This window comes from Idiotropiscis lumnitzeri, chromosome 11 (assembly GCF_059441095.1).
Source record: "Idiotropiscis lumnitzeri isolate Australia: NSW breed Sydney's pygmy pipehorse chromosome 11, RoL_Ilum_1.0, whole genome shotgun sequence".
NCBI lineage: Eukaryota > Metazoa > Chordata > Actinopteri > Syngnathiformes > Syngnathidae > Idiotropiscis > Idiotropiscis lumnitzeri.
This window is the reverse complement of record NC_142401.1, coordinates 8598603-8615605: the sequence shown is the minus strand read 5'-3', so window position 1 is coordinate 8615605 and position 17003 is coordinate 8598603. Positions and strand designations below refer to the sequence as shown.

The following is a 17003-nucleotide window of genomic DNA, read 5'->3' as shown; positions in this document are numbered from 1 at the left end:
GCGCGATGAGGGCAGCAGGACTGAGGAGGCACCCCGATGGATAAGTGACAAAGATTTTAATGTCGGACGCTGTGGAATTGATAGATGGATAGATGGAAAGATGGATAGATGGACAGGTAGAAGGAAATCATTATACCTTTAAGGGACGGAAGTTTCCCCTAATGGCTTTCTTTTACAAACTTGACATTTGCTTGGGAACACATTTGTACCTTTTCATTTGTGGAAAGGGTGCATGTGTTTACAATGGAGCTCAATAATTGTATTCGCTTGTGCTTTCAGTGAAAGCAATTGGCACATACCATACCCGTCATGTTGACGCAACAAAATCCACTACAATGCACGCCGTCTGCGATTCGCCATTCAATTAATGTCTTGAATGTATTCTTGTCACAGATGCATACACTGTCACAACAACATGATTCCATTTAGTTTGTCCCCCATTTTTAAAAGCAGATTTTTGGACCGAAAAACAACAGCGGTTTTGTTGCAGAGAAATCCTGTATAACAATGTCAGGTAAGAGTGGCGTATCATCTTTTCATTTGTCTTGTACTTGCACACTTATGCAATGCATATTCTCGCGACACTACTTGCAGATTTGTCCTTGTTTTTTTTTTTGGGCCGTATTTTGTGACCTTTAGTTGCCAAGGAACTATGTTTAAATACGTTGAGGAGCTCCATGTAGAGGTTTGTCAGCATCTTGTCCCATTGGCTGGCGATTCAAAGTCTTTTTTTAATGGGAGGGGTATTTGGCTAAATTTGCTAATCAGTCATTATTTGGATAAATCACATTGCATATCACAGACCACGCAAAATAAACTACGTTGTAATTTTGCACATTTGGCAGAAAGCGGATCAAATACAACAGATTCAACATTTGTTTGCACAATTAAATCTGGGTTTCTATTTGCCCGTGCAAACCTTTCATAAATAAGGCCCTAAAACACCAACTTGACCTTTTGTTCCAGACGTGCCGTCGGGAGATGTTAAGGCTCGTTGTAGCTTTCCATCTACCAAGCTGGAGAAGATGAAAGCAGCTAAAGCCCTGGTAGAAAAAGCAATCAAGGTGATTACAAAAACAAAATAAATCCACAGCACGGCCTACGTGCAAATTTTACCGTCTACTAACCACGTCTGTTGTGTACTTTACCCGTTTGGTGTCAGGCTCAGAAAGTGTTTGCAGTGCAGGGGCGCTATCCTGTCATCCGTGCCGGCTTACGGGCCAGAGGGTGGGTGGAACGTTATTTGCCCAACGCCGGCCGTGGATGTTCTCCCTGCCCGAGTGACAAGGATGAAGATGATGGCAGCACTGGAGCAGATAATAGCGCTGAGACAAAAGGTCAATTCAATCACTTATTCCATGAAAAAAAAAAAAAAAAAAAGACCCAAAGGCGTGTTCTATGGTAGCTGATTCAGTGATTTAGTGGTTCAACCTTCAGGCAAACCCAATCAAGCTATTTCTTTTCTATACTTCTTATCCAAGCAGGATTTCTTGAAACGTTTTTTAAAAAAAAATAATCATGCATAGAATTCACCTTCTTGACAATTTTCAGAGAGAGGGGATGAAGGTGAGCAAGATGACCTTGACGACATGTATGACTTCATGGTAAGAGCATGTTCACATGGACCACCCAACAAGCCTCCTTTTAAATCTCTTTCCAGTTGATTTTTATCAAGTGAATATCATTTTAATTCTGTGTAGTCATTGCGCTAATATCAGCGTACGAGTGGTAGCATCTTAATCCTTTGATTACTTTCACCTTTTTGGGGGACCCGTCACATATCCTGATTTTAGAATTCATCACAGGTTAGTCACGGGGTTACCACTAAAATTAGCACAATAATTTATCAGAAGAAAAAGATTTAAATAGTTTGAAATATGAATTAAATTATAACATGATTTTTCGAATGATTTTCCTTTTTTTGGTTCGATTAAAAAAAATAATAATTTACCAGATATCTCACTTCTTATAAAAGCTTGCTTTTTATGCATAAATTACCTTTTATGTTTTTAGCACAATCTTGTTAATTATAGTTGTGATGCGTGTATAAAAAGTAAGAATCACAGCTATGTTTGAGTTCTTATGCAACATCCCCACAAAAAACAAATAGTAGCAGTGAAAAAACTTTTTTTTATTTATTTTTTTAATCAAGAGGTGTATTTTCTTAAATACAGGTAACCTAAATTAGATATAAGTATCCCTATTTATCTTTGAAAAACATTTCACTTTTATTTTGTTTGCAGTCTCGCCTGGTACGAAACGAAAGGATAATCTTCCACTGGAGCTCACGTTATGAGTCCACCTACTGTCGCACCTTGCGACAGGACCAAATCACCAACCACTATGCCAATACTGGAAACTTCACCACCAAGGTTCCCCCTTTAAGTATTACGTCATATACCTCAAGACATGTGCGATGCATAACTTTTTTGTAGAGCAATGCCAGTGACGCTATTTTGTGTTGCCGTTTGAGGTGGGTCTCTGTGTGAACCTGCGGAACCTCAGGTGGTATGACACTGCAGACCCTGACACCTTTTTTCCGAGATGTTACAAGCTTGGGGCTGAGGATGAGAGAGAGGCATTCATTGGTTTGCTCTGCACTGCTGCAAAACTGTCCGGCACAAGCCGACTTCACGTTCACCTCAATATTTCCTTGCGCTTTTTTTTTCTGTGGGGGTGTGTGTGTGTGTGTGTGTGTGTGTGTGTTTGGGGTGGGGGGGACAAGACGACTACAGAAGGACTGCGTGCAGCAGTCTATTGAAGCACGTGGTGGAGACGAGCACAAAGACAAAAGAGTCATCGCTAGATGAGGAGGGGAAAGCGGAAAATATCATCTCCCCAGGTGAAGTGGGTGCCAGAATGTTTAATTTGACTTGCAGAATACCGAATGTGGCCACGGGCAGTTGTGGCCAATGTTGTTTGTCTCCACAGTCAGTGCAGGAGTGATCAATACAGCCTTGCAGAGGTGTCAGGAGTATCTGAGCGTCTTAGCGCACAGTGACATTGACGCGACTGTGAAAACGTTGCCTTTCGTGGAGGAAAATCAGTGGAATCACTTTCTGCAAAAGTACTACTTGGTTGTGCAGTGAGTGCATTTTAATTCATTTACTGCCATTGACGGCTAAAGACGTCAAAGATCTTTTTTTTTTTTTTTACTTGGCTGGTAGTGAATGAGTTAAGACAGCTTTATTCATCGTAGTTAAGGCCTGCGCTTTTACAATATGCGTAATTAATGTAGGTTCATATTTTCTCTCGGACTTGAGTGAAGCGACTGAATAATCTACATACATTTACATATTAATCAGAGATGGCTTTATGTGTTCACAAATGTATTTTTCGACACTCATTAAAAAAATGTCTTTGAGAAAATTAGGTTTTTGAGCTATTTTCATTTTTTTTGATGGAAGGATGTTATCTACAAGTGATAATTCTTGTAAAATCAGAATTATGATACAGCTGTTGTGTTAGATCGTGATTGCCATTGTATAGCTGTGTAATGTTGCTGGATAATATTGTATAAATCTTGATACTCATAATGATAATTTTTCATCGTGTGTAGTAAAGGTGCATCGATCAGAAGTAGCGCTGATTTTGTGGAGCGCTGCCAGGCCATGTTGGGCCAACTTAAGGAAGTGTGTCCTCAACTGGACACCGACGGAGTCAATAACATCTGGATTATTAAACCTGGTGCGATGTCAAGAGGAAGAGGTGAGGCTTTTACTCCTGCTTTTTAATTTAAAAAAATGCAGTATTAATATCCCCATGGTCCTGGTCATCTAATTCCATTGAATGTGAATCAAATCTAATATTTTCTTTTACATGGCACCCTCCAGGTATTGTGTGCATGAATCGCTTGGATCAGATTTTAGCGCTTGTAGACGCAGACAATGCCATGGTGAAAGACAGCAAGTGGGTGGTTCAGAAGTACCTGGAACATCCTTTGTTGGTCAACGGAACCAAGTTTGACCTGCGTCAGTGGTTTCTCGTCACCGACTGGAACCCTCTGACCGTTTGGTTCTACAGGGAGTGCTACCTGAGATTCTCCACACAGCCCTATTCCACCAAGAAACTTGATAGGTCAGGCAAGGCACGGAAAATTACTTTACATTTCAGCGCTGTTAGGCAGAAACTTCCTGCGTGTGAATATGGTCAATTTTATTTTATTTTTTTTATTTATTTATGTTTTGAAAACACAAACCCAGCCCCGCCCCCCCCCCAAAAAAAAACTTCGATTTCTGAGAATATTAGATATAGAAGCAAAATTTTATTTGTATACTAATTTCAATTTGGTATCTCTCTACAAGCTAGCTGTGTTAGCTGCTAACTGGTCAAGAACAAACCTAGCTTAAAAAATTGGTCTTTTTTTCTGAAAACATTGTCGAAATATGAAAAATAGAAGCGACGACATACTTTAGGACAACATTTGGTGAACTCAATTAGCTTTGTGTCATTTCTGCCATGTCATTTGGTGTTTTTTTTTTTCTCAAAAGGTTTTAGCAACAGGGTGGCGTTTATGTTGAGATATTTTAGATCATAAATTCAACTTAAAATATGTCTGATAAAACAATATTTTAAAACTAATTTTAACTTTTATTTTGAATATGTAAGTTGCTCATCAAGAGGGAGGGGAAAAAAGAAAAAAACTATTTTAGGGCTGCTCAAGGACTTTTGGTATTGTAATTATTAGTTGGGAATTATTATTTATACAGTTTGGGACATGTTTGTCACAGGACAGCTGTAATTTTCACAAAAACCGCACGTTTTAGTCATTTGTGCATGGATTATTTGATATTTATTGTTTTTTTTTTGGGGGGGGGGGGGCAGAAACTGCTCTCCAATTCTGGAATGACCAAGACAATAAGTGCGTAAGTGTCATTTTAAAGGAGCACTCACCATCATTGTCTCATCAGCTCGGTCCATCTGTGCAACAATGCCATCCAGAAGCACCTTCAGCCATCAAACGAGCGCCATCCAAGCGTGCCGAAGGACAACATGTGGTCCAGCACGGACTTCAAGGCTTTCCTGCAGCAGCAGGGCCGTGGGGCACAATGGGACACAGTGGTCGTGCCGGGTATGCAGCAAGCTGTGGTCCATGTCTTGCAGACCGTGCAGGACCAAGTGGAGCACCGCAAGTCAACCTTTGAGTTGTATGGTGCCGATTTCATGTTGGGAAATGATCTGAGGCCTTGGCTCCTTGAAGTGAACGCCAGTCCCACTATGGCCTGCACCAGCGTTGTCACAGCTCGCCTCTGCCCCGCCGTGCAGCTGGACACACTGAAGGTGGTGCTGGACAGACGAAATAACCCCAACGCCTTTACGGGAGGCTTCCGGTTGATCTACAGACAGGTGACTAGGACATCACACAAGGCTTGAAAAAAAAAATACCCAAAATTTGGTACACCTGCTCTGTCGACAGCACTCACAAAGGTTAGGAATGTTGGGGTAAAGTTTTAGGATACAGTTGAACGGATACGTCACAACTGGGCTGTTATGGTTTTCATAGAAAAGTTTCACCTCTCTTCCAAGCAGGCTTAATCTTTTCATGTGCTTTGGCTAGAGCTAGAACAGCTCGAGCATGAGTGTCGGTTTAGAAACCCAACCACTAATCACCTAAATCAAAGTACACACACAGCCACAAATGATGTCACTCTTCTGGGATGCAAAACGACAGTCGGCAAGTTGCAACAGTCATTTGCATAAAATCATGTTTTCTCGTGTCCTCGCCACCACTCAAGCAGAACAGTCCAGCTGAGTTAAATTTAACGTATTGAGAAAGCAAATGTCCAACTGCTCTGCTTCAGTACTTCTTGCCCAATACTTGCTGTTTGCTAACAAGGAGCTGAAAGGCAAAATTCACAACATGAATATGATCCGTGAATCAACCAATATATTTCCTGGTTCGATTAAAACTGGCATTTCAACAGGGCTCTTTATCATGCTGCTCACCTTTTGACACGAGACCTAGATGAAATCATAATGAACAGTACCTTGCCGTTTGGAGGTACACTTCAGCAGGTTGCTGCCGAGAGAGACTGGAAGAGTCACAGAAAGGTATGAACGTGGATGTCAGAAAATTTGTTGGATCAAACCCCTGTCGTAAATTTTCTGTCGTTCAGCTCCTTGACAAAGAAAAGCAAGTTTTTCAAAAAACTACTGAAATACTTAACAGCTGGACATGTGGATTAAAAGGGTAGTAGCACATTTTAGGTTCATAATAAAGCTGTGCATTCCAAACTTTTTGTGAATATGTATCTTGGATACCAGAGCAGGGAAGTCCGTCCTGGGGGCGGAACGGTCCGACCTGACCGGACGCCCATTTTGAGGGCCAGGGCGTGATGTGAAAATTTTTTAAAAAGGGTTCCATTTACAAAGACGCAGGTTGTTTTTAGTCCTGCTCACAAATCTACCCTCGTGCGTGTGATGAACCTACTCACGAAAAGGGCAAACGACAAAAATTGCCTCAAACGCGTCAATTGTTCAGTGCGAAGAGACAGCAGCGTGCATTCAAGCGGGCCAGTATTTCCTTATTCTGAAATCACGTAACCTTGCGCTTCCCACCTGCTACTGGGGCCATACCATTATAAGAGGGGGGGGTACAACAGTCAGAGAGAACAGATTCAAAGTCAAAATGTTAACCCCCTTCGGTTTGATGAAACACTTACCGCCATAATAAACCCATCATAAGGTAAGGGGATTTGAAAAGTAAATTAGCCAGCTAATGATTGTTTTAGGCATCGAGTTATTTTCCCGCCTTTCTTGTAATGGTATGCCCTAGTAGCAGGTGGGAGGTGCGGGTTACGTATTACCAGAATAAGAAGATAGCAGCGTGCGTTTAAACGGGCAAACAATGATTTTTAAATAAACCTCTGCCGTTAGCATCTCTCCCGCGTCAGCGTCATGCACGGACCCTTTTTTGGGGGCAGGTTCAGGGTCAACAATTCTTTTTATGAATAAGGCAAAAAAAAGGTCAAGTGCCCAGCTCTGTTGGATACATAATCAGCAGATGTATAACTAATAATTTGCTCAATGAGCATACCTTGTGTGCATTTTGTGTTTTGATTTCTCGCCCTGTCAGCCTGCAGTTGAACCCCCACAGTTTACTGGCATGAACCTGGTAGTGGAAGGAAACCACATCAGGAAACCAAAATCTACAAAGCGCAGACAACGACTTGGTTCTACGAAGCCTTGCTTGACGCAGACGACACGAATAAACAATTCTACCGAGGAGAATGAAACAATGAGTAAACTAACGAAGTCATGCGAGAAGGCGCAAGAGCAAAAGTCTTCTCCAGAAAAGAGGCAGCAGACACCTCCTCCAAGGAGAGAACAACGGGAAAGAGCAGCGGTTCCCAATGCCGCTGTGGTGACGGAACAACGTGCGGTGGAGGACCACACTGAACAAAGGAGGAGACCCCAACGCTTGAGTGTGACTCGCGGCAACAGCGGAACTCCACTTGTTCAAAGGAGCACCCCCTTTACTCGCAGCACCCACCCATGCAGTGTTTCACATGTATGTAAATCTCCAATTAAACCAAGCCATGGAGCCCACCTGTGGAAGTCCTTGCTTCCCGGGACCTTTTCCGAGCCTTGGTCCCGGCCCTCAATATGGGCAACTTGTTTCAGTCGGGATCGGCTCCCCGTGTTGCGGCTCACAAGCTTGCAGCCAAATATGCTGCCAGGCTATCGAAAAGCTCAGGAGACCTTTCAAATTGAGTCTAGTTATAGATTTCACAAGCAGCGTTATGTGCAAACTATGTCCAGATATAAATGACAATACACAGGTAGTGTTTTTTTTTCTTCAAATTTGATTAAAAAAAATACACAATTCATCCTTAGTCATACGGCACTATTAAATGCATACATGCAATCACAATTTATAATAGGTTCCATTAAAAGTCGTCTTTAAAAAGATAAGAATGCTCAGTGTTGATAAAAAATTTCAGAGGTGTTACTTTTAATAGACTATCACTGATTTCCTAATACAGAATTTAATGCAACCAGCGATGACGCGTTAGAAAAATAACGACTATTCAAACACTTTGCTTTTCTCAGCGAAGTAATCGGACTACAGTTACATTGCAAGATCACTTTTTTTTTACTGTTTTAGCCAGTAACCATGGCGACAAGCAGTTCACAAAAAAATCACACTGCAGTTTACTATTTGTTCACAATATGGTTGTAGTGATGTGAAGTGCCTCTTGGGTGCCTTTTTCATTCATGCGTTTTCCTCACATGTATACTTGGAAAAAAGCAAATACAAATAATAAAATACAAGGGAGAACTCATTCCGAGATGAAGACATGCCGCAAACTATTGTGTGGAACATATAAGAAAGGGGAACTACATTGTTAACAGTTTGGGAAGCATTCTGGGACTCCACAAATTGCATTTATGTTTTTTTTAATGGAATGATGATTTAAAATATTACCTTGTGCGGAAATCCTTGAAGCCTTTCTTTGAGGAAAATGGAAAACTGCACTAATCGAGATTGGGAAAGAAAATGTAAGTGTTTCATTTCTCCATCAGAGGGCGCCACCTTTTCAGAAAAAATGTTTTGAACAAGACAAATTGTTCACTAATAGAAAAAATATTGACGGCAGAGCAACCTATTAAATAGTTTCAAAATTGTCATAAACTGAATGTGACAGTGGTCCACAATATACAGTAGTATATACAATATACAGTATGTAGTTTCAACATTCACTTAAAATGAAATCTAAAAATGTCTTAAAAATAAGTTTTTCCTGACATGCATTTAAAATAAACTCTAAATTGAATAAATTATTCCTTGGAGACACCAGCGGTAGTAAGTAAGCATCTATTGTCATGGCGCCACACGAATCAAATCTCAAATTATGCACAATTTACATTCGCAATAAAATGATGTCCCATGACAGGAGGAAAGAAGGCGACCTCTGTTCTGACTGGGCGATGGGAAATCCCCCTCAGTTTGGAGAAAAATGGTGACGCAGTCTGCAGTGAGGCAAAGTGTTTGAGCAATTATTCCACATCCTAGTGCGCCGAATAGTTCATGTACAAATTCACTTTGTCCTTAACATTTTTCATTTTTTAGTGCACTAGTAAAACTACTTGCTACTAGTGAAGCTAAACTGCACAAGCTGACTACTAAAACATCTGGTTGTGCACATCAACTAGTGCATGGATTTGCCTTTCTAGCAATGTACTGTATAGTACTCCTAGAACGACAACTACAAATAGAAAGTGCTCAGACCCTGGCAAAAAACAAACTATCAAATGTTTTGAGCTGTGGGGTCAGTGACCTGTAGCACTAAAAGCCCTTTGAGCATGTGTTCAGTATCTTACTAGTGCTCTGAATTGTCCATGAAACACTCTAGTTTCTCACTTGTCAGACAATTCATCGCATTAATGAAACAACGTGGTTGCACTAGTATAATGACTGACTCACAAGAAAAGATGATTTTTTTTTAAACCACTGACTCCCAGGAAAAACTACTAGTTCACAACCACTACTAGTGATGTTGTAAAACTCCACTAGTAAACATCAAGTGCTTCACTAGTACAAGTTTTATGCAGATGTCAACTAGTATCATGTGCGATCGTGCTACTAGTGTGCCCTAGTTTTTTTTTTTTTGCTCAATTGTGATGACAAAGAGCATAATAGTCCCGGACATGGACAATTCAGTGCACTAGTAGAATAACTGGCGCACCAATATACCATCACTAGAATAAAATATCTACAAGTGATTCTTTTTCTACGCCACATTTCTGAGCACTAGTGGAATGATTATTGTACATGTGACTAATGAGGCAAACCTGTTCTAGTTGTTAATTGCATGCAACTAGTACTGCTAGTGACATTGTGAAATTCTACACGTTAGTGCCTCATACCAGTAGTAGTAATAGCGCACACAGCTGGTAACTAATGCAGTTTTGCTTCACTCGTAACGTACTGTAGCTCTTGCTAGTGTGTCCTCTTCATTTTACTAGTCCGCTAACGTGTCATCTTTAGAAGGACAAAGGCGACACAGTAAAATGAATAGAAAGGTCATTAAAAAAAAAAAATTCAACACACCCCTGTTCAACTGCCGATCGGCAAGGAATAATTCTCACAACTCGAAACAGTACACATCTGATATCCGAACACTTTTGGTGGGGGGAATGATTATTGAGATATTTTATGAAATGAATTGCGATTTAAAAAAATAAAAAAAATAAAGCATAAATCGTTGCAGGTCGCTTCCGTCACAATAAAGACACGAGGCCTTTGCAGCAGTTCACAAGCATGTGTCTTCTCTTGCACTTCCATTAGCGGCCACAAATGGTTTATCAGAAGGAGATCCGGGCTGTGAACGCACGGTTACATAAGCGTCCCCTCTGTAACACGAACGTGCTGGGCCTGCCGCACCAGCCACGCCAGAATTGCGTCACCCTGCCGCTTTTACAACAGAAAGGCCAAGACATTTTCCACAGGAAAAAAAATACTTTATTAATACACTTATATAATGTATGTCAACATTTATAGACAAAATATGTACAAACAGCAATCATCTTTCACGTAGGTCCCAAAATATAAAATCTCAAGTACCTCTCTCTATTAGAAAACTAGTCATCTGGTAAAACGTTTACATTCACTTCTCTCCCCCCGCCCCTCACCGCCACGTTCTGGGATTCAAATGAGTTACAGAGCATAAACATCTGAGAGTTCTCAGCTTTTCACAAGTAAAAAGGCAACAGCAAGAACAAACGCCAGGTTTGACTTGAGCAGAAACAGATGTTGAGTATGCAGGCCAGGTCCAGCACTGTGCTACAGTATGTACACACTCGCACTCCTTCCTTCCTTCCTCCTAGCTCTGTGGACAAGAGTGCGTGAACAGGTATCAAAAATAGAAATGTACAACAAGTCTATCCACAATAATTACATTAAAATCCATACCAAGTGTGAATGCATTCAGCATGGTCATCACGGTGTCGTGACTTTTTTTGTTTTTTTTAAGCGATAATGGTGGCGGTGGCGGTGACCGACAATAGGCAACAAACTTTGGGTGAAATCTTTACATTTGGTGCGGCGGTTTTCTTGTACAAAAAAAAAAAAAAAATCAAATAAAAAATGGCATGTCTCGACCACAAAAGCTCCAAGTGAAATGCGCCAGTGTTGTCAGCGTTTTTGACTCGAACAGCAGCATCTGAAACGTCTTTCTTTACATTCAACCAAGTGTGTGGATGTGCGTGTGCGCGAGCGCGTGTGTCGGGCAGGTCCATTTGCACTTAACATTCAACCATTTTCATCATCTACACGTGGACCATTCCGCCAGCCGTCTCGTGAATTCCAGGATGAGAAGCAAAAGTAGAGAAATGACTTGATGGACTACAGGACGGCTCAGTCATGTTCTCCCTCCTAACGTAGCAACTCGGCGGCCATGTTCTCTCAGTCTTTGGTTTCCAGGTTGAGGGGGGGTACCTGCTTTAGTGCCTGGAGGAGAGCCGGGGAGTCCATGGGCGTCTGAGACATGGCTGGAGCTGGAGAGCCTCCCCTTGGAGACATGACCATCTGTGGTGGTCTCTCGCTGGGGACGGCAGTAGCGGTGGCGGAGCCGCCCATGCCGGGGTACAGCATAGGCATGGCTCCCGGATACCAGCATTTCTCCAGCATAGGCAGGTATGTGGCGGCAGAAGGGGGGATGAGGTAGAAGGGCATGCAGAGGGGATGCGGGGGCGGTGGCGGATGGTTGGGGGAGACGCTCATGTAGCTGCTGTAACCGCTGGAGGAGGACGAGGCTGAGGATTCGCCGCCCGAAAGCATCTCATCCTCAGACGACTCGGCCCGGGCTCGTTTGTGCCTCGGCTCGTCGTCTTCCCGCTTGACGTCGGAGCTCTGCCTCTCGGCCGCGCTCCGCTTCATCAGTTTGCCCTGCTGGCTGTAGTAGTCGGGATGCCTCTGCGGGGCGCCGCACTCGTTCTTCTCCAGCTCTCCTCCGTAGCCGCTGTCTGTGTCAGTGTCACTGCCGCTTTGCTCGCCGCTAGGCGGAGCGTGCGCCCGCTGGATGACCGGCACTCTTCCGTAGCCCTCGCTCGGCTTGGGGGGTAAACTGGCCGGTGTCTCTTTGTGGGTTTGTTGCTGGCTGAATATGGGCATTTCCTCAGGCGCAGGGCTGAGGGGAGACCGGGGTCGTTTTGGACTTTGGAGCACGTCAGCGGCTAATTTGTGAAGGTGGTTGATGACGTGCGACGGCGCAAAGTTGCCGTCGCTCTCACAACTGGCCAGATACTGAAGAATCTCCTTGGCGCACATGTGGAAACCGGAGCGGAACATCTCCTCCGACTTCTCTTGGTTGACGATAGGTTGCTCTGCAAGCACAACAAGAAGCCATGTTTGTTTGACTTCCTCAAAATTGACATCCATTCAATTAATTAGTGAACAGTGGTATGCAGACCACTCGCGGGACGCAGAGTCTCTCCAGTTGTGCGGTAAACAATCACTGAACTAAATGTCGATTTTCGAATTTGTAAAAATACTTGTGGATTCTTAAGTTGAACTGCAGAAAAATATTATTACACTAATCGAATAAATCCCTTTTCGTGAAAAAAATAAAACCAGAATAACATTTGAGTGCTGATTGGTTGTGAGAAGTCACATGGTTCCACAGCCTTGTAGTGAGGCAGGGGTGTCCAAAACTTTTGCTGTGAGGGCCGCATACAGAAAAATGGAGGGATGTAATTCTTCACTTTAAAAAAAAACACAAATCTTCCTAGAAATCTCATATTGTTAATAAATAGTGGTTATAAAAAAAAAAAAAGACTACATCACAGCTTTCTGTTATGAGGTGAAAAGCCAATTTTGGGGTGGTCATCCGCCCTGTGACGCACTAGAAAAGATCCGCCCTTGCATTATGTTGATTCTTCAGTAAAACCGATTTGGGTGCTGCAATCCCCCATTATTTTGACACACCCCTTTTGAGAAAAAAATAAATAAAATAATGATGCAATCAGCTAGAAAAAAATAATAAAAGAAGGCGGTCCGCAAATGGTCCGCGGGCCATAGTTTGGACACCAATGCAATGGCTATTTTCACTTTTTTGCCAAATATTTCTGCACATTTACTAATTTCTTAAAAAAACAAAAAAACTGATTCTGCTTCATTCACAGCTATAAGCTTTTTGCATTGTCTATTGAATGTATTTTATGATTATTCAATTTTTTTCCCCTCGGTGGCCTTTGTGCTCCTTAGTGTCCATTGAAATACTGTTTTTCGTCAATGATGGAGAAGAACGTGGCTTACTTACCGATATGCATGCCGCTCTGAAGTGCAAGGATCTTCTGTTGCTGCTGCTCCAGAAGAGTGCTGAGCGTCTTCACATGCTTGAGTGTGAGTTCCAAAACCACGGCCTTCTCCAAATGTCCCAAAGTCTGCAGGAGACACCGCGACTATGAGCTCATTCTTGCAACGATGTTACATATTAGATGACATGTTCCCTCTGTCTGGAAGGGCCGGTGATGCTAAATCCACATAAAAATCATTTGGAGTTTAAATAAAGTCCCATTCTGTGTGGTGCCAAATGAATGCAGACGCACACTGCACAGCTAATGTAATAGTATTGCCGGCCCACTAGGTGGCGCATTAACAGAATGAATCCATTATCACAAGGAGAGGGCATGATATAGATTAAACAAAAAAAAAAAAAACTTACCGTAAGTTTTAGGTGCTCCGGCAACAAATCTTTCAACTGAGCAATGCATTCGTTTATCCGATCACGTCTCTTTTTCTCAATGAGTCTATGAGGCAGCTTGTAGGTCTCCTAGGAGAAAACGTCACGAAAGTCAGCGACTTGTTCTCCGCGCCCGAAGATTCATGAGCAGTTATGTCATAGCGAGAATTAGGTCAGGCTTTTATTGCACTACAGTACACGACTGTTGCCAGACCTGTTTCTCCCACGCCCTTCAAAGTAACGCTACGCTATTCTTATTGTATGAATTTTTTTCAGTAATAAAACAAATTAAAACAGCATACCTTGCTCTCCTCTCCTCTTTTCATTCCTCGCCTGGGTTTATATGCGAACATTGGGAAATCCATGCTGCAGGAAAAAATATATAAATATATAAAATATATATATAAAAATATATTCAAGTTACATCATAGTTGTTTTTTTTACTTACCCGTGGATGTCTGCTAGATCAGCCTTGGACAGAGGAGGAGGTTGCGCGCTTGGGATTCGCTCCATTTTCGTGACGCTTTTTTTTACTTACAAACGCTATGCAGCCGAAAAAAAAGTTACGCAGCAAGTTTGCCCCTTAAAAAGACAGCAAATTCTGTCATTCAAAGCAGATTACAAATATTATTTCCCCTTCCAAGTGTTGAGAGGTGTCTCGGCGGCTCTTCCACGCCGCGTGGGTAGCAAGAGGGAGTTGGGGTTGAGGGCTCCACGAGAGAAATAAAACTCTGTCCGCTTGTCCGCTCAGCCTGACCCAGCTCAGTCACATGAGGCTCACGTGTCAAGCGGCGCTGTCTTCTCGGCGCAAACCCCGCCCACTCACTCCGGTAAAGGCGCCTAAGTGGGCGAAGGCGGTTGACGTAAATAAAGTGGGCGGGGCGAAGCCGATCCCGTGTACCACCATGCTGAAGTGTGTGGCAACAAGGCAGGGAGAACCACGTCGAACGAAACGTGCTGGCGGGCGGTGAACCCGCGCGTCCACCGTTTGGGACTGATTAGGACACAGGAGTGGAGCGTGAGCACGTTGATCACATATAAACACTTGCGCGCTCGCATGACAGGAAGCCCAAATTACTAACATTTTATTATTATTATATACTCTTTTTTTTTAATCACAAAGATTTAGGTGAAACTTACAACTCATTAAATTTCCAATTCCTCTTCCTCCCTAAAACGCACCATCAGCAGGTCATTGTATCCTCATTATCAAATAGAAGCTTTCACACCTCCCGTGCAGACACGTGCCCCCGTGCATGGACGAGTTTGTGTTGTCATGAGGCGGCGCGTGCAGCCTGTCACGTTGGAGTCCTCATGGCGCACACGGAGCCTGCTGAGCCGGCTGAGCGCATTCAGCACACGGCGGCGCCTTGCAGGACATCATTTATCCCCACCCCACCCCTCCAAGAAAACAGGTGGTCGTCATGATCATACATGTGCACACATGTCTGTCATGGGTAGGGAATTATTCAATACGCACTAAATAGCTGTCACGTTTTACTATGGCAGCCACATTGCAGAATTGCATATTGCAACAACCACTAAAATAAGGTACAGCTTCATAATCTATATCAAGTACAAACGTTAATAAAAAAATATCTACAATGTACATTTATATATATATATAAATATATATATATATATATATATATATCCTATACCAGCTGTCTTCGGGCAGTAGACGCGGTTAGTGACAGACAGAACAAATGAATTATTTTGTATTCGATGGTAGCAATTGATATGTGTGTCCAATTTTTGTGACAATTTTGTTTGGTGGTGTGCCGAGAGATTTCTCTTTTTTAAAATAGGTGCCTTGTCGAAATGAAGGTTGGGAATCACTGGCCTTCACTAAACATACTTTACAAATACATATCCAATTATTGTTTTAAGTTTTTATTGGACACCCCATGTAAATATTCATAGTCAGTGTGGCAATAGTACTGTATGTGGACCCTTCACTAATGACTCCAACCCCCAAGAGTAAATCTGGAGACAGGAGTCAGCCAACCTGGAGTCCAATCAAACTAATGAGATTGGAGGTGTGGGTTAAAGCTGCTCTGCTCTATAAAAACACGCAGCAGTTTTGAGTCTTCGTTTTAAACAAATATCAACTATGCCGCACACAAAGACCTACAATAAAGAATTGTTAACTTGTCACAAATATCGCTAAGAGCCTTGATGTCCATCAGTTCATGGTCAGTCAGTCTGAATGCCCGAGTCCCTTTCTATGAATAGGAAACGTTCAGCGCTTTTGTTACGCTCCTTGAAGTGGCTGTTCTTCAAAAGATGACTGCAGAATCAAAAGAATATTAAAAAAAAAAAAAAAACTCCCAGAGCGTCAGCTAAAGACAAAGAATTTTCTAGAAGATGTTCATATCACTCGTGAGAATTGTTTGACAAGAAGAAGAACAAGAGACATATGCAAGAGAAAAAGACAGCACACTACTATCGAAACGTCATCTCGACTTACAAGTATGGTGGAATGGGTATCGTGGTTTGGAACTGCTTTGCTACCTCAGGGCTTGGACGCATTGCCAACACGGACAGAAAAATGAATTCCCAAATTATCAAGACAGTTTGCAAGACAACTGGCCATTTGTCAGCCAATTGAAGAATTACAGAAGAGGACAACAATCCAAAGGACAGAAATCAACAACTCAATGGCTTGAACAGAGAAGTCCCGTAAGACTCCTCCTGATCTCACCGTGAATGATATTTGCTAAACTTAGTAGACATGAATGGCCCCAAAAAAATCCTCCAGGTCTGATCTGCAAGTACGGAAACTGTTTGTTTGAGGAACAACCAATTCTAAAAATTTGATAACTGGTTACACCTGCTTTGCAAATACAAAATATTCCACCCTGAACTGTGCCCTTTATTTGTTGTGTTCAGTAATAGCATGGTTATGTAACTGTTTGTGTGGTATTAGTTTAAGAAAAATATTTTTCTATTGTGACGTGGATAATGATCAAATTAAATTTTACACACACATGCACACACATTTGAATTTAAAATCTGTCGTGTAGTATATTTGAGGTGGATATACAACCAGCCCAGGAAGCCACAGCTGATAGGCCATTCCAGGATCTTTATAGAGATACAAATCTGTTTAACGTTTAAAAATAAGTATGTTTAATTAGAATCTGTGCTCAAATGCGTCATATTTTCCAATCTATAAGCTTTTGATAATAGTAAACTTTGTTCCTGTTTGTTGTTTGATTTTTTTTTTTTTTTGTGTTTTTTTTTTTTTAATTAAAATAAATCCGTTCCCTCTTAGGGTTTCGTCCCATTTCATTTGAGCAATTCAAGTCAATAGAA

The 17003-nt window shown here is 42.0% G+C and overlaps 2 protein-coding genes across 2 annotated transcripts; one reads left to right on the top strand and one right to left on the bottom strand.

The window, feature by feature from the left end:
* The first annotated feature begins 20 nt into the window (after nt 1-20).
* On the top strand, nt 21-8482 carry ttll3 (tubulin tyrosine ligase-like family, member 3). The gene is made up of 13 exons (XM_088308893.1): nt 21-514; nt 967-1064; nt 1163-1337; nt 1552-1604; nt 2244-2372; nt 2474-2588; nt 2726-2842; nt 2932-3085; nt 3560-3708; nt 3834-4077; nt 4911-5346; nt 7076-7510; nt 8450-8482. The coding sequence occupies exons 1-13, from the start codon at nt 508-510 to the stop codon at nt 8480-8482; spliced, it is 2145 nt and encodes a 714-aa protein (XP_088165019.1). The 5' UTR covers nt 21-507.
* Nucleotides 8483-10442: 1960 nt separating this feature from the next.
* Nucleotides 10443-14469, bottom strand: LOC148327229 (class E basic helix-loop-helix protein 40-like). Its single transcript, XM_088309506.1, has 5 exons — nt 14134-14469; nt 13988-14051; nt 13668-13775; nt 13263-13386; nt 10443-12327 (listed from the first exon to the last, which is right to left on the bottom strand). Exons 1-5 carry the CDS (start codon nt 14196-14198, stop codon nt 11408-11410), a joined length of 1281 nt encoding a protein of 426 aa, XP_088165632.1. The 5' UTR covers nt 14199-14469; the 3' UTR covers nt 10443-11407.
* Between the last annotated feature and the right edge of the window lie 2534 nt (nt 14470-17003).

Excerpts from the sequence above, each read along its gene's own strand:
- ttll3 (XM_088308893.1), top strand. Across the intron at positions 2,589-2,725 it reads TGAGAGAGAGGCATTCATTG|ACGACTACAGAAGGACTGCG; the intron begins GTTTGCTCTGCA and ends GGGGGGGACAAG. Across the intron at positions 3,709-3,833 it reads TGCGATGTCAAGAGGAAGAG|GTATTGTGTGCATGAATCGC; the intron begins GTGAGGCTTTTA and ends GGCACCCTCCAG.
- LOC148327229 (XM_088309506.1), bottom strand. The coding sequence starts at position 14,198 with ATGGAGCGAATCCCAAGCGCGCAACCTCCTCCTCTGTCCAAGGCTGAT. Across the intron at positions 14,052-14,133 it reads GATCTAGCAGACATCCACGG|CATGGATTTCCCAATGTTCG; the intron begins GTAAGTAAAAAA and ends TTTTTCCTGCAG. Across the intron at positions 12,328-13,262 it reads TCAGAGCGGCATGCATATCG|AGCAACCTATCGTCAACCAA; the intron begins GTAAGTAAGCCA and ends TTGTGCTTGCAG.